The sequence below is a fragment of the Ambystoma mexicanum genome, chromosome 8 (assembly GCF_040938575.1).
Source record: "Ambystoma mexicanum isolate Mex_15411 chromosome 8, UKY_AmexF1_1, whole genome shotgun sequence".
Classification (NCBI taxonomy): domain Eukaryota; kingdom Metazoa; phylum Chordata; class Amphibia; order Caudata; family Ambystomatidae; genus Ambystoma; species Ambystoma mexicanum.
Window position 1 is genome coordinate 660222512 of NC_090929.1, and position 27014 is coordinate 660249525.

The 27014-nt window shown below is 41.8% G+C and overlaps 1 protein-coding gene across 1 annotated transcript in view; it reads left to right on the forward strand.

Annotated features, from left to right (window-relative positions):
- The window catches only part of DNAJC11 (DnaJ heat shock protein family (Hsp40) member C11), a 1722882-nt gene that overhangs the window by 148029 nt on the left and 1547839 nt on the right, over positions 1-27014 (forward strand). The window contains exon 2 of the mRNA XM_069610417.1: positions 3480-3609. Coding sequence (XP_069466518.1) covers positions 3480-3609 — 130 coding nt within the window. The remainder of the gene's footprint in view (positions 1-3479; positions 3610-27014) is intronic.

A 27014-nucleotide genomic window follows, 5' to 3' on the forward strand; every position in this document is an offset into this window, starting at 1 on the left:
CGATACGTCATCTTAAGTAGAAACATGTGCACTCTGATTTGGTACAGTAGACGCATAAGTGTGTAGGTGGCTGGGAAGTAGGGAATGTGACTTTGGCAGGGAAAGGGAGTTTGCTGGGCTGATCCTTCTTTCGTTTCTTTGGGATCAATTATTAGCAGAAGTGTAATATGTAAGCTAAATGTGCAGATTACATTGTCTGGATATTGATGGGTGGTATAGCTATTCTGGGTCACTTTTTTAGACTGCTGTTACTTTCCATCAGAACAGTACGCTTCTTCTTGATTTCTCTACAACTGTACTCTGTCCAACCTGCGGGTCTGTCTCAATTGGGAATTCTCCTACTGCCCTGCAGGCCACCAGTGGAGGTGCCTGTTATAAAATGGCAAAAAGAGATGGGCACCAGACCCACCTCGACTTCTTAAAGCAAATTATGACTGTTCTACATAAACCATCTGGCACTAAGGGAGGAGAGTCTACTCACAGGAGTTTGCACTGTCACTGACATGACCGGAGAAGGGGAGACATTAAGAGCCAGGATTGACTTGGACAGTGCCAACGTTTCAGCTGCAGAGAATTGGATAAGTGACAGAAGACAGGTAGACCGCAACACGATCCACCCTCCAATATATTTCACGATATGAAATGGATCAAAGTGAAGAACTAGGATTTTGAAGTAAGGATCAGCTGGTAGGCATTTCCTATTCAATGAAAATGTATTTAAAATTGGAAATAAGACATCCAAAGAGCCTATGTAAATGGAAATCCACGCAGCGAGTGCACTCTGCTTCTTGGCGTCCCTTGCCAAAACACCTAACAGACTCATAAAGTACTCCCTGTAGCCCATATGTTTACCTTAGGCAAGGGATGCACTCATACTATGATTTGAGATCATAAGGCATCTTTTCAGATTACCACGTTATCCAGCATAGCATTATAGTGAACATTGAAACATTATTTTCCAGTTTCATGCCTTCACGTTTACTTCTACAATGCATTGTAGGAGATAAATATCTGACTGAATGGTACCAGCCTCCCAATGTCAGGCACATGTAAGGTTCATGTCATTCCCTGCCTTCCAATAGACCAGCACAGTGCACTATGACAGGTACATTGCTATGAAGTGCAGTTCCGTTTCAAGGTCATCTTGTAGATTAACAGTGGGCTGTGGTGGATGCAGCACTAAAAGTGTCCGATTCTGGGTCGATGTTTGGTGGTTGATCATTCCTGTTCACTGTGGATGATGGAGTGCAGAGAAGTACAGCTTTTTGTTCCAAATTGAACAGATGATTGATGCATTCCTGTTTGGGGAAATACACTTCAACTTTCTAGTACTGAACTAATTAACTATTTCGCTCTCTGCTGACCAGACAGATGCGTACACGCCTGCTTACTCTCCCAGAATTAATTCTGCCTCCGTTAGTAAACCTACGCCACTTTAGCAGGGGTCGAAATAAAGATTTGATGGTCAAGGGCTGAAAGCAACTTCTGATTATTGAACCTGGTACTGTGAGCAGGAGCCAGCACATATTTTGTTGCAAAGCCAACTTGCACATGAGATGCAAACTAACGTTTGGTCTATTATCACTCTCTCACACACACACACACACACACACACACACACACACACACAAACACACACACACACTCTCTCTCACTCACTCTCTCTCTCTCTCACACTCACTCTCTCTCACACTCACTCTCTCTCACACTCTCTCTTGTATTGCACCAGGAGTTGAAGTGTAAAGATAGACAGGCTTTCCTAGGGAATAATCTGGAGCTAAATAGTTACAAGCTTTGCAGATTAAATGGTGACTGCTGCAGCACTCTTGCCACTACTCCCTAAGCGCACCCACTGGTGAAGGACTGTGAGTGGGCTTGAAGGTAGGTAGAGGATGGCTTCAGTCGAATTTATGAGGAGGTGGTGATGGTAGCTGGCCCTGGATTAAGTAGAGTCATTATTGGCTTCCTCCTGCATTCCCATCCTCCATCTTCAGCTCTTAGGTAATGGGACACACTGAATAACCACAGAAAATGGGTAACCCCTCTGATAGGATCCATCACATTTATTGAATACCGAGATGTGGGTGTGCACCACTGTTTGGAAAAAACTTAAATCTAGTTTAAATATTATTTAGAAACCACTTTATTGGGTGCAAGTCACCCAAAAAGTGTCCCATGTGTGTCGCTACTCCTGAGCCCTTTATTAATTTGATTTGTATGGTGTTTGTCTTTTAATACAGTAATGTAGGTGTTTGTGGATTGGCGAATTCCGTACCTCAGGTGCTGCGATTCAAGAAGGTACACACCCTCTGAGATGCATGCTTGGCTTTTGACAAAATAATTGAGGCAAACAGACTACAGGTGCTCGGACCCCAGCCATAAAATTAAGTTAATTATTGCTAAATTGAATTGGCTCAAGATAAAACCCAGTTAATCCCAGAGTTCCAAAATTACATAATTAAATTCTAAGATGTGTTTAAATATTCAAGCTGCTGAAATCTGCGCTCATTCTGGATCTCGAGATGCAGCTTGTGCACACATTTAGCATATATTAAACTGTGCTCATTGAGCTAGGATACTTACAGGCCGGGGATAAATCCCATTACTCTGATCAGTCGTAGCTCATAAACCTCTTAACTCAAACGTCAGTGGTTCATATATAGTAAGATTATCAGTCATTTTTTTTGTCAGGCTTAAACTTCTGACGATTTATCACCACCCTTTTGCCAAGCAGGCTCTCCTGGAGTCTGGCTCACAGGTTCTCTCGAGGTTGCCTGCCAATGACCTAGATTTGGGTGTTTATCCTTATAGATTTGGGTGTGATCTTGTTGCTATCAAGAAGCAAAACATCTATATTCAACAAAAAGATGGACCACGTTCACCCATGCTCCATCTGAAAAGCAGACATGGAAACTTGTCTGGGCCTGCCTTGCAGTTGTGAGCTGAACCACTTCAGATGTGTCACCCAGATGACTGCAATGCTAGGCAATTTTCACGGCAGCACTCGATATTTAATAGTATCAAAGGATGCTAAAAGGTTCAATATTGCAATGGCTGCAAAATAGACTTGTTCCAAGACTTTAAGCAAGTCATCCAGAACATAGACCGGGGCATTGACGGGGATAAGCTCCTCCAAACCCTTCTCACTAGGACACTATGTCCTCAAACATCTCGTTCTTCTGGGGTTAAAATGATCTTAAAATGATTAATGTTATCAGATGGGGAAGAGTTGGGAAGTCAGCAAGATTGTGATTCAGAGAAATACAAACAGCAAAGGAGACCGCGTTTGCTAGAGACTGTTTTCTTCATTTAAAATTGCACGGTTGCACAACATAATTAAACGTGGTCTGCAGAATAGCTGAACGTGCTGAATAGTGAATGGCAGCTTCCAAATTTCTGTGCTGATTTTCGATGACTACATCGTAGAAACAGCATTGATTCTGCTATAATTGAATATGTTTTGTGTTTCCTTCCCATAGGCCACTCAGGAAGAACTCCGGGCGTCCTACCGCAGGCTGTGCATGTTGTATCATCCTGACAAGCACAGAGATCCTGAGCTGAAAAAGCAAGCTGAACAGCTTTTTAACCTTGTTCATCAGGCTTATGAAGGTCAGTGAGCATTTTAAAACTGCTGAAACCAACTCTGGATCAGCTATTGGCTGCTTTCATTGCTTGGGTTGTGGGCACTGGCCAGGGATGTTGAGCTTAAAGCAAGCTGTTGGTTTTGCACTATTAACTCACCCAGTCTGAAATCAATATGTGGTTTTGGAATATCAGCAACATGCCAAACAATTGGAAAATGTTTCCGTTTGAAATGCAAAAGGTCACATTTACAACTGGGCATGGCTTGAAGGCTGTCTGAGGCTCTGCGTTTGGGATTCGAAGCAGATACTGCCAAGGGCCAGAAGCTGTCTTTAGGAGTATTCTGATCGTTGGATCACCCAACGCGTAATTTACTTTTATTTAGTAATGTATTGACAAAGGGAGTTTTTTCAAAACCTGTGATTGTCAAAACTTTAAACCCAGCATACTTTAAACTGCTGACCAGTCCCATGGATTATTTGCCCTGCTTTGTCATGCACTACTTGGTCCCAGCACCTGCACCTACATGTGTAACCTTGATTGTCATAGTGCCACTTAGCTATTCAAAAGTCTACACTGCCTTGTTGGGTTAGAACTGGCCTTTGGTCTGGCCTTCATAAATGCCCACAATAAAATAGAAAAGCTGCATCCACATATACCTTTGGAGTTCGCAATATGACTACACAGTAGTGTGATTTCTCCAACCTGATCAAAGTGTGGCCAGAAAGGATTGGATTGGTCACAACCCTCAAAATAACTGTGATGTTTTACTGTTCAGGTTAAATTGAGTGCATTTTTACATCGACTTCCCTCTGATATCTGCAGTGTCTAGCCTTACCTTCCAAAGTGTTTCCCTTTCTTTGAGCAGTCGCCAAACAAACTTTATTAATAAGATTTCTTGCTTTTCTGAGTTTCTGCAAATGTGGCTTTGCTTACCTCTCGATTCCGTGACACCAAAATGAACTAATGTACCCACGCTATGTGGACACCCAAGACCATGTCCCTTGTCGCCCCAATCTAGAATGCTCCAGGCAATTGTGCTTAAATCCATTCAACATCGTAACTCAAAAGCATGGCAGCCATGTTAATTAACAGTAGAGGCTTTAGGACCAAAGCTTTTGGCAATCATGTCCATACTGCCTCCTTCTCTTTTCATTTTCGGACGTGTCCTTTGGCACCTTGTAGGCAGTCATTGCTAATAAAAGTCAGGAAAGAGATTTCTCAACCTAAATAATACAGCTTTTATTGTTGGCATTGATTTGAAATTAGACGTAATGATTGTACCCTAAGTTCCTCATCTACCGGTTTGCCTCCTTGAGTGTCCCAAGAAAGCCTAGTAGGCTCCTTGCATTTCTTGTTTTTTAAAGCCGATGGGAGTTGAAGACTTAGGCATGCCCTTCTGTGGTTGTCTGCTCCTCAATAATTGATGCAGTGCTCCTTTGTTGTTTTGTATGCACAGCGGAAAATTAGCATGGTATTAGATAGTCCATAATGTTAAGCTGCCCACAAACACTGTGTACGTAAGTAGCAACATAAAAGGTACAGGTTTTTTCAACCATGTGGCTTTGCTACCTAGTTTCCAGACCCATGTGTTCCCTCTATGGGTGCCTACCTCCATCCTGCCCTGTGTTAACTGTGAAGTGCGTCCAGTGTTCACCTCTTTGTAAACCTCCACACCAAGACTAATAGAGGGCTTTGTGAGCACAAAGTGTAGAAGAATACATGTTTGAAAAAGGTTGAGAACGTGAAAAGTGTGCTCAAAGAAGGATGTGTGTTTGGAGACCATGCTTGTGCATAACTCAGTGGGTGCCAGGTATTCTTGATGGCTTGCAGAGTCATTAAGTTTAGGGTGTGCTTGGTATGTAGATCACAAATGAACGCAAATTCAGGGATAACATTCTACCTGATTCCCATAATGGTTTGCCCTGCTTAATGTTGATGCGGGCGTCTGGATCCTGTAGGTCTATCAGCTAAAGTGTATTAATTTCTACTGCTGTTTGTTAGTCTGACCATGAGGATGATTGCACTTATTATCTCTCCTAAGTAAGACTGAATGGCTAACCTGAACGTAGCATCATGAGTTTTCATTAGGTCTGTGCCCCAATAGAGGTCTCAAGTTTCCCAGTTTCATGTGTGAAAAAGCTCTCCATTACTGTGTTTTTTCCTTTCTTGGAATTCTGGGAATTATAGCTTGATTTTCAGTTTTACATTTTTGTACAAAGAAATCCCAGGATTGGAAGTAAAAACAGAACTAAATGGTTTCTTACTGATTGGAATGGGAAGCTTGAGTGCTCTATCCAAATCACTCTTGCTTTTTGGATGCTAAACATTGTGAGCCAGGGATACTTGTGAAATGCATTCCTCCATTACCTCCACTTACATTTTAAATTGACTTGTACCAAAATGGCAAACCTCCACATGGCTATATTCTGAATTTTTTTTTTTTTACTTGTTAACAAAACACCAAGAATTTACTCAGATTTGCCTTTGAGTGAGGATAATGTTCCAATTGATACGTGAGTCATTTTGTTTGGATGTAGCATTACAGATTTTTTCAAGGAATTTACTGGTAGTGGTACCATTGCGTTTGCAGCCATCTCAAGGGAATATTGTATTCACACCCGTGAAAGTCAGATTGATCAATCACAATCCGTCTTTTCCAGGCACGATTGGGCATTCATCGCCTGTGGTGAAAAAAAAGTTTTAAAAAATGTCTTCTGCCATAAAAATAGAAAAGGTACTAGGTCCCTTTTCGGATCACAGTGGTCATTTTGGAACCTGTTTTCCATGGCAGAGAGTTGCAAGTACAAGAGTACAGAGTACAAGTTGTAGTAGTAGGCACCATGATTCTAAAGATTACTTTAACTAATATGTTTGCACCTCACCTGATGGGAAGCCAGCAAATTGTAGAAGTTGAAACACAAATACTTCATCTGCGCCTCCAAAAAGAATTCCAATTATTTGTTGCAAAAATAATCATTGATTCATTCTTTGTTTCAAATTGTTGGTGTTGTTGGTGTTTTATTATCTTAGATAACCTTTTTGATGTTGCTTCACATCAAAAATACATGTTTCAAAAAAACCTTGATGCGTGTTTCTCCAAAATAAACATTTGGTTCCTCGGGGGGGGGGGGGTTTATCGAACACTCACACATTGCAGTTTGGTTCTGTGAACAAAAAATAAAGTTTAACGTGTTAAAGTTTGTTTCTTTGTAAGGTTACTTCATGTCATATTCTAATTTTTGTTAGCTTTCAAAGCATGGAAGAGACAAATATCCTGTGTTTCAAATTAAAGACAAATGTTGGCCTCTAGTGTTGAATTGGGGGCGCTGTAGGCAGATAAAGATGAGCATGACTGTCATCCAAATTGTGTGCCAAAAAAGGTGCCTTCATTTCAGTGTTTTGCATTTCAGGCAGCGTGTTCACTTATTTCATGGCAGGGGAAATGCAGTTGGACAGCATGAGGTGGATAGCATGAGGTGGATGACTGAGATGGACTACATAGTATTAGTCATTCAAATATTTGTATAGATTTCGGCAGAAGTCTGATGTAGGTCAATTGCAGTAGTCTGAATGGGAACAAGCCTTATGTGGGCAATTGGCTCAATAATGCTCCACATCGTCTGTGAGCCCTATAGAGTCCAAATGTATTTAGCAAGGGTTTTTATGAAACACTTACTGCAATTTAGGGCCGCTTCAGTACACATCTGGGAAAAGAAGATAACCAAATTTAAAACAAAAATGCATTGCACACCAAGAATGAGTTCATCTCATGCTTGTTATGCAGGACGGGAAACAATTGTTGTAATGGTCATACTGTTAATGCCTAACTAGATGGATATCTTGTAGGCTAATGGAGACAACCCATCGGGACCTGGTGGCCTGATAAAGTTTGTGGAGCCCTTATTATGAGAGCCACTGCATAATCTTCAAGGTTCAGAGGAGGTGATAAGGATTTCAAAAAGGTTTGATAATGGTTTACGTTTGCACAGCAGCACTCGAAGCCATAACCAGTGCAATATACAAAAATGAGAGAGAAAATTAAAACAATTCTGTGTTTCTGCTGTTATAGACACACTTTTAAATGTATATCCTTTGCAGCACTGTCAAAATCTGTTTTTTTTTTGCTGCATACAGAGGGATTGTGGGGGAGGGGGGAAGCCCGAACTTCCAATGGATATCAAAGTTCAGGCAGATGAGACCCTGCACGTCACATTTAGGATGCTTTTATATAATCGCTCCATGTTGCATAGTGGCGTGTCTAGACTCTTTTTGACTGGAGTGGCTCAAGTAGGGCACTGATTTATCCAGGAGTGGCATGAAGTACACGCACGCACGCACACGCAAACACTTCAGGGGTAGCACTTGCCACCCCAGACCACTCCCTGGACACGCCTATGTTGCTCACAGGACTGCCTAACTTTAGGTGTATGTTTTTGTTTGACTATCTTGTGTACAACTACAGATGAAATATCTTTCAAGTTGGAAAAAAGAAGATGGAATAATTTCTACCGATATTAATTACAGACCTACAAAATTTTCATTGCATGGTGCCAGCTTTCATCCCAAAGGGGAAAGCCCATGACCAGTACATAGATTTGTACATGCAATAGCATCATGCATAATCGTGCCAACTACAGTTGAAAGAAGAAATTAAAATGCATTTGTTGGGTATGCCAAGTTTACAAAAAGTTCAGTGGATTGTGAGCTGCAGTGCTCTGACGAAGCCTGAACGAAGTTGAGTACCAACAGATGCTCTGTGGGACCTGGAGTCCATGCACCGCAGTACAGAATGTTCCCTTCTTTCAGAAGGGAATGCAAAGTCCATATAGCACAAATACATTTTCAGCATGGACGCTTGTGGTTTATTCGAAGTACCACTAATTATACAGATGGCTCCTTCTACTGGTCAAGGGGCAAAGTTGTAAAGGCCAGTCAGTTGTACCTGGATTTTTCATAAGTTGCATAAGTTATGGAAGGCCACCTTTTTTAACCAGGTTAATTTGAGAGTGCATCTATCAAGAGCCCTAGATTTAGTTTTTATGTTGGATGGGTTGCAGGTAGGTCATGGGAGAGCTGGTTGGGTGCTTGGTTCAAGAACGTGGATCGCTTTTGGACGTGTTGAAGCATTTTCTTTTGAACATTGCATATAAGTCAGTCAGCCTGCCAACTACTCTCAGGAATTGTTTTCCGTTATGTTTTAAATGCCATTGGCACATAATGTTGTTAGACTGAATTATTAACATTCTGAACAGAATCTGAGATAGTGTAGATCCTGCGTTAATCACGCATGAGGTTTCAAGAGTGTGGTCCTCTTGCCTTCCATTTCCTGGACTGTCCTCCAGTAGAGTCACCCTCATTTCTTTTGATCCAAGGGAGAGGATCCCTTTTTTTGGGGGGAGGGGGTTTCGTGCTGAGGCATATTTTTCTCCATTCTAATTTTCCATCCCAAACTGCAGAGGCGCAGATGTCCAACTGGAAAGAGTGAGTATGGAGGGGGCCGTGAGGGTTGTTTGTCACAGCGTTCCTAACTTTTGGGTCTTCCTATCCCTGTTGTAGGTCACGATGTCGTGTGCTGGGCCTATCACTGGCTCCATATACTCCTCTCCTCAAAACACCCTCTCCATTATCTTATTGGAACATGCTAGCTTTGTGGTGCTGTTTTGATGGATTACATCATTGTGTTTCTGCTCACTATACCATTGCTATGTGGTTCTGTTAGGAGCTCTTTTGCTTTGAAATGCTGTGCTTTCTTAGGTTTGGTAGAGCACACTGTCGACTGATCTCCGTTTTGTTACCAAATGCATCCTTGGCAGAAATGTTAGCATACAATTGTGCTTTTTGACGTACATCTTCCTTTGTTTTTACGATATTAAGATAATTGTTCTCATTTATGTTTTTTATTAAAGTCCCCTCATTTATTGTAGCCATCTGGCTGTTTTTATTTTACTAGATGATATGTTGTTTTATGTATCATGTTTTGTAGCGTCTTTTCCAATTAATGGAATGTTGCTTTGTACAAGGTCGATAAGTGCTTTGAAGCAGTCAGCAGGGACATGCACCACTCCACAAAACACACAAATAAAACATATAGGCTGCACTTGGTTCATGAAAAGGGCCATGACGCCTAACGTACACTGCAAATATAAGCACCTGTTATGCAGACTCTAATCTCCTGTTGATAAGACTACACTGCTGCCGTCTTTGAACAGACAAAGTTAACTGCAGGCTAGAAGGAGAATAGTTGAAAACTCTGTATTATAACGATTAACTGTGAAAAGAGCCCATTCCCTGGCCAATAGGAACCCACCCTTCCACGCTATTTTAACCATCGTCAAAAAGCTTCTAGACGGTCTAAAGAAAAAAAAAAGGGGGAGCCAAGGTAAAGGTCTGTAAAACCAGGCTGTTTGTCGCCATTTGTGACTTTAAGGGGAAACATGTAATTGTATGCTTTAAGAATGTTGATGGGAAATGTAATTGTAAGTGAATTTAATGCAGAAGTAAAGAGTATGTTGATTTGAGAAAAATGAGGCCTCATTATTAGTGTTCTGCCTAGTGCCGCTAAAGAAAGAAATCAATTTTGAAATTGTCTGTTTGCAGGCAGAATGGAGAAAGGCAGTTGGCAACAAGCAATGCGTTCAAGTACGTTTGTATGCGTTGTATGTATGTGTTGTATGTGCTGCATTAGGACAGTCGGAGAAATTTTGCGCTGCCAACAGTTTATTCGAGCATGTTGATAATAGTTCTCTCGCATCATTCATTTGAGGTAACTTTAAAATGTATTCAAGGTGTGGATTACCTCATGAAGACTCAAAACTTGCTTTTATTTATTTTCACATTTATAAAGCGCACAAACCCTTGGGCATTAGGGTCGCTGTTACAGAAATTGCGGGGTTACATAAGTTACAATAAGTCAAGGGTGCAGCAGATCCTCAAGGCTGCCTGGGGGTGTCTAGTTAGCCTACCTCTACAGAGTCAGTCATTCGTGTTATTTGGGGAAGACTGGTTTCTTCCCTACTGACCTCTTCCCTAGTGAGGCCATGAAATCTTCCAATCCGTTGCATTGAGAACAATGTACTGTGAAATTTTGTGGTTGGGGAACACAGCCTGACGTTGCATGGGCATTGCATTTTCTTTTTGTCTGTCTTAATGCAGTGCTAAAATTAAAGATTTGATGAACCAACCCCAACCCAAATTGAGTCACCCATCTGATTTCCGAGATACGGGTAAGGGATTGAGTAGAAAGCCATTTGCTCTCCTATGCATTGTTTTAGCACACCTAAGCCACTGCTTCCCAGTGATACCCTGGGAAAGTGCAGGAATTATGGCCTGCCCATAAACGGGTCAAAGAAATACTCATTACTCATACCAGTAGAACATTTCACACACAAGATGCTCTCACTGCATACAAAATGAGAAACATCTGGCCCATCCCTTTATTCTTAATAAAGACAAGTTAAGTTCCCACTTTGGGAACTCCCGTCCCCTGCACACTGTTTGTGGCTAAGAAAGCTCAATAGATTTATATTTTCTAGGGGAAATTCAATGTAAATATAGTGATCAGATTACATTCTATGTAAGTACATGATATTTAGGAACAATGGCATTCATACCAAATGATTTAGGTACAACTTGAAAATAAATTTGTTCACAAAGATGATTTATTTTTCATATGCATATGCCCAACGCGTTTCGAGATCATTTCTCTTCATCAGGGGCTGTAATAGTTCATTCAATGGTTAAATAATTCTAAAGGAATACAAAAGAAATGTAGACAATATATCAAAATTCAGTTTTGAACAACTCCTAATGTCAAAGACAAACTTTCACTTGTTTAAAAATGATGGAGGATTTTGTACATCCTTACAACAACTCAGTGCTGATAGAAATCATAGATACATGTTTGAATATTCTCAGAGTACAATAGATCTCTAAAACATGTTTATCGGAAGTCTTACCAATGGTGCCAGGAGGCCTAGTCTAACTAGTAGTTCCATAAATAAGTTGTAGCCTAAACGAGAAAATACCAATATTGTAAAAGAACAAGTTAAGCATACCGTATTATCCTTGTTAAAGGGTGCCGGCGAAATGCTAAACAATTTAGCTCCAAATGGAGAGGTTCTGAAAATCCCCTATTGCGGAAAGAGCAAAACACTATGTAAAAAGTAGTGTCAGCAATGTGTGCTGCCTACTAATGTATAGGGCATGTTAGGAACAGGTTGAGACTTACTGATCAATATCCAAGCTGATAATCGGTACACTGTCCTTCAATTGAAAGCGGTGGATATTGGACTTCAAGGGGAAAAGATATATGAGCTCCAAGTCTCGTCAGTGGCAACTTGAAAAAATGGCGCCATGTGTTAATGTCATCAAAAGTGATTCGTGTCAGAACAGTCAAACACTTAGGGTGTTCACTAAGTATTTAGATGACCGTTAGAGAGAGGGTGCCATTCCCCCTGTGGAGGCATTTCATAACGTAATGAGATAGAGTTAAAGTACTTACTGGTATCTCGGTCGAATTGTAGAGGTCGATAGAGCCGATCCAGTCAAGCGCTGTGATAACGGCTGTCAAGATGGTGGCAATTATATGTGTCATTGATGTGACGTCATCATGTAGGAACGTGAATGACGTCACATATGTAAACAATGCAGTCGCGTCATGATGACGACTTTCTGTGAAATGCATGGAAAGAGAAAGTGTGGCGCCATCTCCTAAATGATGCGCATGGTGTCACTGGTGAAAATAAAGATCTCTGCCGTGTAGAACGGTCTAAAGTGGAGAACAATAATTCAAACTGAGGAGGGATTTCCATGAGTTAAGTCACATGTCTGATCAAGCCTGTGTGTCTGGTAACGGTAACATCAATTATTACATAAATGATGTAGTGGAAGAAATTCATAAAGGAAAAATGTGTCCGATTCACCTGCAATGAACTACTGAGGATACCCTGGACCAGTGTCGGGTTCATGATTAAGAAATTTGTTACACATGTAATATAGTGTTCCGGACATGGATGTTGCTCATAGGGAGTAGGTACAAGAGAGGATAAATTGTGTAACAACACCTGCTATCACGAAATCAATCAATTAGTCCGCTGTCTCAATAAAAAGAGTTCACAATCTATTCAGTGAGGCTGGTGTCAATCACAGGACATCAGTTATGTTATTTCCAACAACGGCTGTCTCCGGAAAATGAGTTCACAATCTGTTAGTACTTTCAAAAGTGGTGATCAATGATCCGTAAATGTACCAATCTCATTTATATCCTATTTAAAGTTCAGTAGAGGGTAATCTATTTAACACACTACAAGTGTTGAATTGTTTAAGGAAATACCCCCTCTATATATCAGTGAGATACAGCAATTATCAAGATTAGAGCCTTTACAGGTCAGAAGTGGTAAGGTGCCCTCAGTGTGGAATAATGTAAATGATTTGCTTTAAAGGAATGGCCCCAGGTAGAAATCTTCATTTGAACAATGGGGGCTCACTGCATCCAATTTATGAATCCAATGGAGTTCTCTCTGGGCTCGTTTTTTGGCAAAATCTCCCCCTCTGGACAGTGAATGTACTACCTCCCAAATTGCCCATCTTAGCTGTGAAATATTATGGCCATTTTCTTTAAAATGTCTAAACACTGGTGATTTGTCATTGCTGGTCCTGATATTCGATTTATGTTCTGTCCAATGTTCCTTTGCTTTTCTGATTGTTTTGCCGACGTAATATTTCCCGCGGGGGCATCATAGGGCATTAATTACATTTTTACTGTCACATGTTGCATAGTCTGTCCGGACTATTTCTTTGCCGTTACTAGGATGCCGGATGTACTCTCCTTTAATGATATTGGAGCAATGTTGACAGTGTAGGCATGGGTAAGTGCCCAGTTTTTGTTTTCTCAAAGATGTTTGAACTGTAATTTTTCTCTTTTCCGCTTTGACCAAGCTATCCTTAAGGTTCTTTCCCCTTTTGTAAACCAACATTGGCGGTTCTGGGAACAATCTGAGATTTAGGTCTGATCTGATCAGATCCCAATTCTTAGTGATAATCCTCTTGATTTGATAACTTTGGCTGGAAAATTTCAAAGTGTGGACGAGTCTTGTTGTAGATTTCTTGGGTTTTTCTTCAAGCAGGTCCGATCTAGTTAGGACCTCTGTGCGAATGACAGCTTTGTCTTGAGGTTTCATTGGGAAAACCTCTTTTGCTTCATGTCCTCATACTCCCCTTGGAGTTTGATAGTCTCTGACGTGATCCTCTTTAATCGTAACATCTGACTAAAGGGCAGATTATCCTTAAGATGGGTAGGGTGGAAGCTGTCGAAATCTAGTGTGCTGTTGCAATCTGTGGGTTTCGTGTGAATGCTGGTCTGTAGGTCGGTGCCTATTTTTTCAATGTTGATGTCCCAAAAATTAATGTTAGGTTGACCTATCTCCAGAGTAAAGGTTATTCTTTCATTACAGCTGTTAAGATGTTGAAAAAACTGGTTGAGTTCATCTCTAGTACCTTGCCAAATCCCAAAGATGATATCTATGAACCTTTTCCAAAATATGATCTTGTTTTTCCACGGGTCTTTGTTAAATACATGGGTTTCCTCGAAATGGAACATGAAAATGTTCGCATACGATGGGGCTACTGGTGAGCCCATAGATGTGAGAATGGGAAATGTTAAATAGTATTGTGTTTAAAAAATAATAGGTAAGGAGTGCACACCCCCCTCTTGTTAATTCTATGCATATGTAGGTGTGTTATTTCGACTTCAGGTGCAGCTGGGTAGATCTCGAGGCCACTCAAGAACCAAAAACACAAAAGAAACAACATACATTGACCGTTGCCGGTCAATAACCCAGAGTTCCACTCTAGCAGGGATAAAAACCCTGATATTCCCAAAGGACCAGTGTGTGATAGCAACACCCCCCAAAATCAGAGGGCACAATCCAAGCTGGTCAGTTTAACAATTCCACATACTTAAACATTCAAAACTCAAGTTGCTTATAAGTGACATTTACTGCAGAGTACTGTCACCCTTGATTCAGCAGTCAAGAGCCAACCTGACCATAAATGATACAAGGTAGACATAATCTTTTGTCAATAGCAAAAATTTGTATCAAACACCAGTAGTGCCGTGCATTGATTAATTACAAATACATACATAAATGTGTTAAAAAATCTCATCAATTATAACATTGAGTGCAGACTGATAGTCCGTTGTGATGTACTCAGTTACAAACATTCAATTTACAGTCAAATAATAAAGCAGCAAACAAATATTTCATCAAAATGGTAACCAATATATATTCTCAGCACATGAGCAGCAACATCCCTACTGCTCACTAATATGTCCTATACATTGTTAAAAAAAAAGTGCTGACGCGTTTCGGATTTCAAAACATCCATCTTCAGGGCTCAAAGTGTAAAGTTTCAAGGTATCTCTGGTTTCCCTAGAAAAACCGAAGATAAACGAATTATTTCCTGATATGCTACATTTATACACTTTAAGGGTGTACTACAGTGTAGGTCACTAACCTTATCGTTGAGATAAAAAGGGGAACACTCCAACCTGTGTTGAGAGTAAAAGGAAACCTGTCACAAACGACACAAACTTCATATTCCTTTTCTTTTTTAAAATAAGTGAGCTTAAAGCTAACATCAGCCCATACACTCACCCGATCCAAAGGAAAGTTCCTCGCCTCGGGTGTGTGTAAACTGGTGGCCGGTGAGTCACAGGTTACTTAAGCTAAAATGTTCAATAAAGATATTGTTTTTGCTACAATCTCATGAACATAGTTCCACCAAATATGCAAATATACTAATATGTGCAGGTAAATCCGAAAACTATTTTCACTGAATTAACAGCGGCACCTATGTTAGTAAATTTACGTGTCCCGTATTACTTCATGGATATAAGCACCCGGAAGCTAACATCCCTCTTGGTGTCCACCAGGGAATCATACCAACAAATGTTATGTGGATATTCCAATAATCATGGTTTAAAAAATCGTTAAGCATTCTTACCGGTTTTAGACAAACGCAGAGCTCGAGCCGGCCGTCAGGAGGACGCACCGCTCGGCTCGCATTCTGTTTATGGGTTACCAAGGAAGCGACGCGCACGCGCCGCCTTCCTGGTCGCCATATTGGTGTGGGCACATCATCGCGATTGTAATCACTGCTAAGTTCAGCCAGAATGCAGCCAGCATTCCGACTCATGTGAGTATGGCATGAGGGCTTTCCTATGTGTATGCGCAGTTCAATTTTCTCGGCAATATGGCCAATCATTCTATCATGTGTAAACGGCACACTACGCCGTGTAAATCATAATTCATCTCCTCGACTCCTGTAGGAATTAGTTATCATATCAAATTCAGTAAAGACACCAAGCTGGGAAATTAAATAGCGAGGGGTGGGGCACCACCGCAGTAAAAAACTGTGTGATGCCCCACCCCGCGCCAATGCTTAAGCATCACGCAAATGTCAAGCCCCGGGCAACGTGAGACTGACTCACAACCCGCTAGACTCCACGTAATGCATACCAGTAGGAACAAAAACAAGTTTTACATATAATCGAATTCATGTCTGAGATTTGCACAAAACAAGTCCCACTGTGCTTTAACCCTCATAACAAAAGGTATTTCAATATGTTAAGTCCTTCATTATCCCATCAGATTACATATTCTTATGTGTCCAAATATACAGAATATGATTCAGTTCCTATATTAATCTCAGCTGATGAAGCATCTCCAAACAACTATATAGCCAACCAAATTAAAGCAACTATTCTACCCTGACTTAGCACATATTCTTAGACAAAGCACATCAGATCAAATTCACATGTCATGCCCCTTCGGCTAAGGCAGTCCAGTAGGTCTATCCATACCATTTCCCTCTGTAACAGTCGTTTGTGTATATCTCCTCCTCGAGGGCCCACTTGTACCTGTTCCAAGATAATACATCTTAGTTGGGCAATAGAATGTCTCGTTTCAACAAAGTGCATTGACACTGGTGATCCTTGATTTTTAGTCCTGATACTAGACTTGCGTTCAGTCCATCTCAATTTAGCCTTTATCATGGTTATCCCCACGTAGTAGAAACCAGAGGGGCATTTGAGAGCATACACCACAATTGTGGAGTCACAAGTACAGGAGTGTTTGAGTGTAATGGGTTTACCAGTGTGTGGATGTGAAATCGTGTTCCCCAAGATAACATTACTGCAATGTTGACAGTTACAGCAAGGTTGTGTGCCTCTGTATTGAGTTGTTCCCGTCTGATCTGTTGGAGCCTCGGCTCGGATTAGGCTGTTCCTAAGTGCCCTGCTATTCCTATATGCGAAAATAGGAGGTTGTGGAAAAAGGGATTGTGTTAGGGGATCCATTTGTAACATTGGCCAGTTCCTTTGAATAATACTCCTGATTTTCCTACTTTGACTAGAGTGTGTCGTTACATACACTATGTTGTCATCCTTATTCTTGGCTCTAGATGAAAACAGAGTCTCTCTCTTGATATTGGCTACCTTCTCTTCAATTTTGGTAATTGATATCTGGTCATATCCTCTCTTCAGGAACTTCTGCCGTAAAGTAAATGACTGTCTCACATATTCAGATTCCTCTGATTTATTCCTCCTGTAGCGCAAGAACTGGCATAGAGGTACACTTTCTATCGTCCTGCGTGGGTGGAAACAAGTTGCCAACAAGAGACTATTCCTATCTGTCGGTTTAGTGAAAATTCTTGTCTCCAGGTTTGCTCCCTTGGTGTAGATCTCCACGTCCAGGAAGTTAATCTTGGACTTGCTGATCTGTGTAGTGAACTTAATTCGGGGATTCATCAAATTCATCATAGAAAAAAAGTTTTAGTTTTACATCTGGGCCAGACCAAATTCCAAAAACATCATCTATGTATCTCACATAGATGGTTAGATGTTGTAGCCACCACGCAGAAGTTAATACATGCTCAGTTTCCAAATAATACATATAAGTATTCGCATAGGCCGGAGCCATCGCTGCCCCCATACTAGTACCAGAGATCTGCAAAAAATATCTATACTGAAATCTAAAGAAGTTATTCATGAGTACCAACTTGAAGCGTGTAAGTACAAATATCTTATGGGTTGTGAGTCAGTCTCACGTTGCCCGGGGCTTGACATTTGCGTGATGCTTAAGCATTGGCACGGGGTGGGGCATCATGCAGTTTTTTACTGCGGTGGTGCCCCACCCCTCGCTATTCAATTTCCCAGCTTGATGTCTTTACTGAATCTGATATGATAACTAATTCCTACAGGAGTCGAGGATATGAATTATGATTTACACGGCGTAGTGTGCCATTTACACATGATGGAATTATTGGCCATAGTGCCGAGAAAATTTAACTGCGCATATACATAGGAAAGCCCTCATGCCATACTCACATGAGTCGGAATGCTGGCTGCATTCTGGCTGAACTTAGCAGTGATTACAATCGTGATGATGTGCCCACACCAATATGGCGACCAGGAAGGCGGCGCGTGCGCGTCGCTTCCATGGTAACCCATATACAGAATGCGAGCGGTGCGTCTTCCTGACGGCCGGCTCGAGCTCTGCGTTTGTCTACAACCGGTAAGAATGCTTAACGATTTTTTAACCATGATTATCGGAATATCCACATAACATTTGTTGGTATGATTCCCTGGTGGACACTAAGAGGGATGTTAGCTTCCGGGTGCTTATATCCATGAAGTAAAATGGGACACGTAAATTTACTAACATAGGTGCTGCTGTTAATTCAGCGAAAATAGTTTTCGGATTTACCTGCACATATTAGTATATTTGCATATTTGGTGCAACGATGTTCATGAGATTGTAGCAAAAACGATATCTTTATTGAACTTTTTAGCTTAAGTAACCTGTGACTCACCGTCCACCAGTTTACACACACCCGAGGTGAAGAACTTTCCTTTGGATCGGGTGAGTGTATGGGCTGATGTTAGCTTTAAGCTCACTTATTTTAAAAAAGAAAAGGAATATGAAGTTTGTGTCGCTTGTGACATGTTTCCTTTTACTCTCAACAGAGGTTGGAGTGTTCCCCTTTTTATCTCAAGGATAAGGTTAGTGACCTACACTGTAGTACACCCTTTAAGTTTATAAATGTAGCATATCAGGAAATAATTAGTTTATCTTCGGTTTTTCTAGGGAAACCATAGCGATACCTTGAAACTTTACACTTCGAGCCCTGAAGATGGATGTTTTGAAATCCGAAACGCATCAGCACTTTTTTAAAGAATGTATAGGACATATTAGTGAGCAGTAGGGATGTTGCTGCTCATGTGCTGAGAATATATATTGGTTACCATCTTGATGAAATATTTGTTTGCTGCTTTATTATTTGACTGTAAATTGAATGTTTGTAACTGAGTACATCATGACGGACTATCAGTCTGCACTCAATGTTATAATTGATGACATTTTTTACCACATTTATGTTTGTATTTTTAATTAATCAATGCACGGCACTACTTGGTGTTTGATAAGAATTTTTGCTATTGACAAAAGATTGTCTACCTTGTATCATTTATGGTCAGGTTGGCTCTTGACTGCTTAATCAAGGGTGACAGTACTGTGCAGTGAATGTCACTTATAAGCAACTTGAGTTTTGAATGTTTAAGTATTTGGAATTGCTAAACTGACCAGCTTGGATTGTGCCCTCTGATTTTGGGGGGTATTGCTATCACACACTGGTCCTTTGGGAATATCAGGGTTTTTATCCCTGCTAGAGTGCAACTCCGAGTTATTGACCGGCAACGGTCAATGTATGTTGTTTCTTTTGAGCTCATAGATGTGCCAGCTCTCTGTAAGTAGTATTTGCCATTGAACCGGAAGTAGTTGTTAAACAGAATTATGTGGATTAATTCTATTGCAAACACCTTTTGGAACATATCATCTCTGTGTTTGAGGAACCATTCTAATGAGTCGATCCCTTGTTGGTGTGGGATCGATGTGTACAGACTATTCACATCAAGTGTGAATAGAATCACTGTAGAGTTGTGGATCTGTACTTCTTTCAAGAGTCTGAGGAAATGGGCTGTGTCTTTCAAATAAGTAGATGTTTTTTGGACCAATAGTTGAAGGGCTTGGTCCAAGTAGATTGCTAGAGGATGAAATACATTTTCAGACCCGGCCACAATGGGTCTGAAGGGTGGATTCGTATTGTTTTTATGTATTTTTGGAAGAGCATAGAAAACCAAGGTTACTGGAAATTTCTTGATTAGGAAGTCACAGGTGTGGTCTGATATCCAATCCATATCTGACGCTTTCTCAACTGCTTTCTTGATGATTTCTTTGATTGAAGAAATAGGATCCGAGTCCAATACTAGGTAGGTCCCTTGATCATTAAGTAAGTTCAAACAATCGAAGTTGTAGAAAATGCCCTGCCTTTATCAGCTGGTTTAAGTGTTATGGTAGGGTCCTCTGCCAATTCTTTGATCAATTTAAGTTGGTGTTTTCTGATATTGATTTTTTTAGGTGAGTTATACTTAAGGTCTTTGAGGTCTTTAGATGTTTTGAACTTGAAGAGGTTGATCACCGGATGGTTTAGTTGTGGATGAAATGCACTTTTGTTCTTCAATTCGAGGTAATCATGTTTTTTCTGCTGTCCAGTAGGTTCTGGAAGTGAGTCAAAAAAGACTCTAAGCTCTGTTTTGCATATGAGTTTGAATAAATGGACTTCCTCTTCAACATTGTTGGTGCTGGATGTTGGAATGAATGATAAACCTAGATTGAGAGTGTCCATTTGGGATTTAGTGAGTTGTTTAGAGGAAATATTCAGGATGATGGATTCTATTGTTTGTTCTTTTGTCTTTGTTTTCTTTTTCCCTCTTTGGATTTTCCTCCGCCTAAAAAAGGCGCTGTAGATGTTGTTGGCGCAGCTGTGTCTGGCTGTGTAGGTATCTCTGTTGGTTCTGGAATATTTGCTGATTGAGTCGGCGGTGTCGGGTTCCGGATATCGTGTTCTCCAGTGTTATATTACTATTATCACTATTATTAGTGGGTCCTGGTGTTCCTGGTTGTCTGGATGGTCTAGTAGGTCCTGGTCGGGTATTGTTGTAAAAGTCTTGCCAAGTTTAGACTATATCTCGGGCATAATCAAGTGTATCTCGTCGGAATTTTATGATCTTCCTTTGTTCGATATCCCGTTTGTAGCTGTCTAGTTTCCTGTTAGTATCTTCCAGTATAGTTTTTAAATCATCCGCTGATTTTAGTTTTGACAATTGCGCTGTTAAATCCTCGATTTCTTGGTTGATTGATGATAGAGATCCTGCTAGTTCCACGATGGTTTAAAAGGATCAGGTCCAATGAGCATTTGTTAAGGATTTGCTCCCACCGTTTGACAAATGATTGATTGTCTCTGCACAATGTGGGCCATCCCTTTATTCTTACCATGTTCGTCGCCATCCACATTGGCATTTCATGCCGTCTCTTCTTGACTTGGACACTAGACTTGGCAGTTGCAGAATTATTAGGCAATTCACCCTGACATACTTCTGATTTCCTCTTGTGAAGGTCTTGAGTCCATCACTCAGCCACCTTTTACTTTTAGTAGTACCCACTTATCTCTGAAACGGCTCACACATAAATATGTCCTTCTCCATCACCTTTGAACGTCCCCGAGATATAGTTTAACGGGATCGGCATTCATCCAAGAAATCACAAACACTATCCTCCTTCCTTTAGCCTACCCAACCTAAGTTTGACCGTCAGTTTGTTTTATCATGACTCTTACCCGAATACTTTTCCCTTTTTCCTTTCCTCTGCACACTATGGTCTGGATATTCTTGTGGGAAGCATGATATGGCAGGTTTCAGCTACGCCCCTTATCTTTGAGATCACTACCTTGGGTGATTTGGCAAAGTATAAAAGATATTTAGCCTCGCCTTCCATGACACAACATTTGGTAGAGAAATGTGAAAAGCAGAGGCGTTGCTGGGGGGAGGGGGTTTAAGGGGTTATAGCCCCTGGTCGTTAGGTTGTAGCCCCGGATAGAATGTCAGGGGCTGCAACCAAAAGGTTAGCTATCCCGGAGTCCCGACAGTCCCATAGCCCTGGGTCTTTTCCAGACATAGCAACACCTCTGGTGAAAATCCGGATATCATGGTTTCTTGTAACAAGGAATGATGTGAATCATTGCACTGCTGGTCTTCGTAGTTCCAGTTACCAAATCAAGACATTTAGTGGCATTTTGTGGTTGATGGTATTGAAAGTGGCAGAGTATGCTAAGATTGCATGCATTACTTCATCCTTAAAGATGCGTAACTCCTTTGCTGTGTTTAGTAAGGTGATTTAATTTCCACAGCAGGCACAGAAGCAGGACTCGGCATTGCTTGGTTTATATGCAGATTACAAAATCAATACATTTTGCACCCTACACCCCCATTGTACAAATCCACTGTGGGACTGAAGAGTTGCAAAATTGATTCATTTTCTGCTGTCCTCTCACAGTTTACCCCTCTCTTCCCAGAAACTCAGCCGACCCCTCAGTACCTCTGCCATTTGCATCACCCTTCCCCCGTTCACAACTAAGGGCCACCCCTGTCACTCCCCTTCATTTAGCAGTCCTCTCTCCTCCTCTGCCCTACACACCCCTTCCCGATCCCCTCCAGGGATTGAAATTAAGACTTTGTAAACAGGAGCTAAAAGCAGTTCCTGGGTATATAGCATATACCGATGCCCAGAAGCTAACACAGGACAGCGATGAGCAAATACATAGAGATCAGCAAATCTAACTTCTGCATAAGATGCAAACGTATTTTCTCCATTATTTATGCCCCCTTATGCTTTAAATGTCACATAGATTTGGCCTAATGCTTATCTATAGATGTCACATAGATGTGGCCCCATGCTTATTGTGCCAAATGCACAGAGTTGTATTTGTTTGGTATCATTTGGCTTGTGGAGCCAAAAAAAAGTATCTTCTGATAGCTGTTGGAGTCAAGCTAACCAAGGCTCTTCTAGGCTATATGCGGGAGCTAAATGGCTGCCAGCTCAACTCAATTTCGAGCCTTGCCCACTTATCTCTCCTCTGCCGCTAGCCGGGTCGTGTCATTTAAAAAAAACAAAAAAACAACTTGATTGGTCACATTGCATTAAGAAGTTACAACTTGGATACCCCCCAGCAACCCACCCGCAATCTTCCAACAGATACATTCCGAACACATCACACCCAGATGGAACTTAAACCTTCACCCTCCCACTTCCCCCAGATCGTCCACGCCTTTCTGGGCATCCCCTTGAGATATATATATATTCTCCTTTCCAGGGACATACAGATATCCTTGTTTGCCACTCATACACTATATCTGGGATGTTGCGAGCTCCCCATTTTATAGCAATTTTGCGTTTAATCAGACAGATTGCCGTAGATAAACACCGCTTTTCAAGAGGACATACCCCAGATTCCTACAGTAACTATTTCGGATCTTGTGGTATTTCTGTTTCCGTCATTGCCGACGATAGATCGAGGCATGCACCCCAAAAACGACGGATCTGCAGAGATTCCCATATGATGTGAAAAACGGTACCCCCCGCCCCACATCACAAATAGTTTGAGTTATTGCACTCTGTGGAGTACTTTGAGTGACACCAATCTGAATCTTGATGAAATTGCGACTTCCCTGGGAAACATTAGTGCCTCCACCCAATCTTCTGGTTCAATCTAGCCGACATCTGCCTCCCACCGAGCTTTGAGGTTAGTAAGTTATTGAGATACAAAGGGCGATATGGCCTGATGGTGTGGATGCAACCTTGTTCTGAATACGCTCTGGTAGGACATTTCTCTCTAGTGGGGAACAATGTGGTATCTCCTGGAGGGCCGATATCTGTGTATGTAGAGCATGAGACCTTTGCAAATAATGATAGTGTTCTGTGTTAGGCAATCAATACTTGAGTTTCAGCTCTTCAAATGGGATGATAGCCCCATCGTTTACCACATCCTGTATCTCCAGGATGCCAGAGTTCAACACACCAAGAATCTGCCCTTCTTATTTTCTTTGGGCAGTGATGCATTGGCTCACAGCGGCTGTGCCATTACCGGCTTGTTTCCTCATCCAATTTGTTTGTGCACCTCATTGCAAATCCGTATAGTGCAGGGAGTCATATCCGGGAGGGATGGATCCCCAGGTTTCTCATATAGCTTTTATAGTGGTGCTCTCTCTTCCATCCTTGCTTTCTCAACCTTTGTAAGGTAGTTGGGGTTCGCCATTTAGCCAATCGTTGACAGTCGCCAGTTGGCTTTCCCAGTAATAGCGTCTCACATGTGGCATCCCAGTGCCTCCCACCCACACCAAACGTACTGTGGTCAGGGCGATATGTGGTTGTTTAACCACCAATAGGAGTTCTGATAGTTGTGTCAATTTTGAGAAACTCCTGTTTAGGATCGCATGTGGGGGGTTTTGGAGAATCTGGTTAGTGTTAGCATTTTAAACAACTCAGCTTTCCTAAGTTGGGTTAATGGGAGGGTCTTCCAATTGGTTGTCTTGTATAAAAAGTTTGGTTATAGGGTAGAGATTACAACCTGATATGGACAGTCTAGATGGAGAGCTGCATCATTGTAGTGGGAAGAATATGAATTTGTGCCAGTTCACCCTACGACCCACTAAAAATGTCATATTCCTGAAGCCACTTGTCACCACCGCACAGGAATGTAGTCGGTTTTCCCAAATAAATGAGTAGATGTCAGCATATATCAATAGTTCTATGGCTAGAGTAAAGAAAAGCGGGGATGGCAGGCAGCCCTGCTTAGTTCTGCGTCGCAATGGGAAGGATCTAGATGTCCTAACATTCACCCTAACTTATGCAATCAGTGATTGATTCAAGAGGCGAACCCAATGGATACAATTTCCCCTCAAATCCTTTTTGGTCCATAATATCCCACAAGCTACTCCGGAGGATTGAATTAAATGCCTTCTCAAAATTGACCGAGAGAAGGGCCACCGCATCCTGAAGGATAGCGGCCTGTTCAATCAGTAAGTATAGGCGTTGGATATTCATATGGGTGGATTTATCCGACATAAACACGCATTCGTTTGGGTGGATGAGCGAGGCGATAACCAACATTAAGCGCTTTGCGAGGACCTTTGTAAGTATTTCAGCTTTCCTGTTGATAAGTGAGAAAGACCTTTAAGAGCTGCATATCTCATTTTTGTGGCAGCACCACTATGGTAGCTTTCCGAATATCAGGGAGTAAAATGCCTTTGTCTCTACCATGACTACTACAGGGGGTGACTACTTTAGTGCTAAGCTTCTTCCACATTTCTACGGGGAAATCATTCAGAACTGGTGTCTTCCTGGATTGGAGCTGGGAGATAGCGTACGCTATTTCTTCCTCTCTGCCTTTGGCCTCCAATTCCAACCTCTATTGGTTTGACAAGCGGGGGAGAGGGATGCTAGCTAATATCAGTGCCACACAGACCTGTGGATCCTTGTGGGCATCTGTACAATTCCTCAAATTAAGTGGCAAAGGTCCATTAATCAGTTCCGTAACTTGTCTGTACTTTTGATCCTTTTTTTCTAGCCATGCACCCCTCTTTTGACTTTATCTCCAACCTCATACATGCGGCTGCGTTTTTCCCAGTGGGCCTGGCATGCATTGTCAAGTGACACATTTCGTAGTCTCTCTCTCTGGCCATTAGGAGTGACTCTGTGCTGCAGGTGAGCCCAAATGGAGGAATTTATTTTGAAGCCGTGAGGCCTTGCCCTCTGCATCCCTCACCACTTTGGGCCTTTCTTTTGGCTGAGACCCATGAGAACATTTCACCCCGGAGTATGGCATGTATAGCTGTTTTATAATTTGGTCTCTGAAAGAGATGACACTCGTACCAGCCAGATGTTTGTGAGGTGGGCTAAATTTGGTGTGTATCTATTGCGGAATTGTAAGAGGAGCCCCTGCTAGGTACAGGACCCCACCCTATTTACGTTCCATGTTAGGAACTTGAGGAGCCTCTGTGTCGTCAGTGCCGATTGAGATTTGTATGGTTTCGAGGTTTGATCCCCAACTGGTCAATTGTCACTTTAGGGACTGTGTAGGTTGAGTTCTGTGTTACAGTGAGCGAAGTGCACCAAACTAAACTGATAAACGCAATTCCCGCCTCTCCCTATACTCTACCCCAACTTCAAGCACCTGTTGCCCTAACATTATAATGAACAATAGTTATCAACCCTTAAACCTGTAAGAAAAGGGTTAAGTAGGAAGGGGAGAATCTTTGCCTCCACCAAAGCCCAACAGTACAGTCTTGGTCTCCATGTTCAAAACCAATGTACAAATGATTACGCCCGCAAATGTGGAGAGAAATGAGAAAGGATTCCTCGAGACCTCAGAGTCATCAACCAATGTTCCAGGCTGCCCGCGCCTCCTCTGCGAGGGAACCAGCACACAAGGTTTGGTGGGCTGTGGTGATGATGCATAGTCCACTGCCAGTGATTGGTTGCTCCTTCGGTCTCTGGTATTTGCTCCTGCCCCATGTTAAGTTCAAACCAGGTCCATGCTTCATGGGGCTCATGGAAGAGCTGAGTAGTGCCGTTGAACTAAACTTTGAATTGTGCCAGGAAGAAGAGACCATTCTTGATGCCCTGCACAGAGAGCTGTTTCTTGATTGCATCAAAGAACTGGCAAGCTTTCTGCACTTCTCTCATGTAATACGGAAAGGAAGCAATCTCTGAGCCATTATAAGTGATCAGTTCTTTCAAATGTGCCTCTCGGAGTAGGGTGTCTCGGTCACGATAGTTCATGAGTTTAGCGATTACTGTTGGAGGCGAGGCTCCCGGAATCGGTTAGCCTGCGGGCATTCTATGCGTTCTCTCCATGAGAAGAAATCGTTAACTAGCCAAAGCTCCAGAAATAGCTCTATGCTTGTACCTTCAGACTTCTTTGGGAGCCCCAGGATGCGTATGTTATTTCTTCTGGAGCGACCCCCACTTTCCTCAACTCGATTTCTCAGTGTCTTCACTTGTTTAGTTACCAGTGTAAACTGTTTCTCCATCACTCGGACAACATCTTCTGCATCACAGATGTGTCCCTCAGCCTCCCCAATCATCGGGCCAGCTAATACATGTCATGGCGTAGCAGTGAGACCTCGGAGTCCACCCCATCCAATCTGCCTTCCATAGGTGTTCTGGTTTCAGCAATGGCTTTCATAACATCAGCAAGGTAGAAACCTAGTGCCTCTAGTTCTTTATCATGTACTACAGTCATATGTGTAGCTGTTTTGACGATTGCTGGGCTAGTGATGGTATATTGTTCTATTCTGTGATCAGAGCTTTTTTGTTTTATCGTTTACCATGATGGAAGGTTGGTCATATATTGGGAGCCGAACCCTCGACAGTGAGACAGCCGGCGTAGTAGTAGTGGGTGCTGTAAAGTGTTAATTATCCATCACACTCAAAACCAGAGAAGGCAAGATGGTCCCCCTGCCTCATCACCCACAC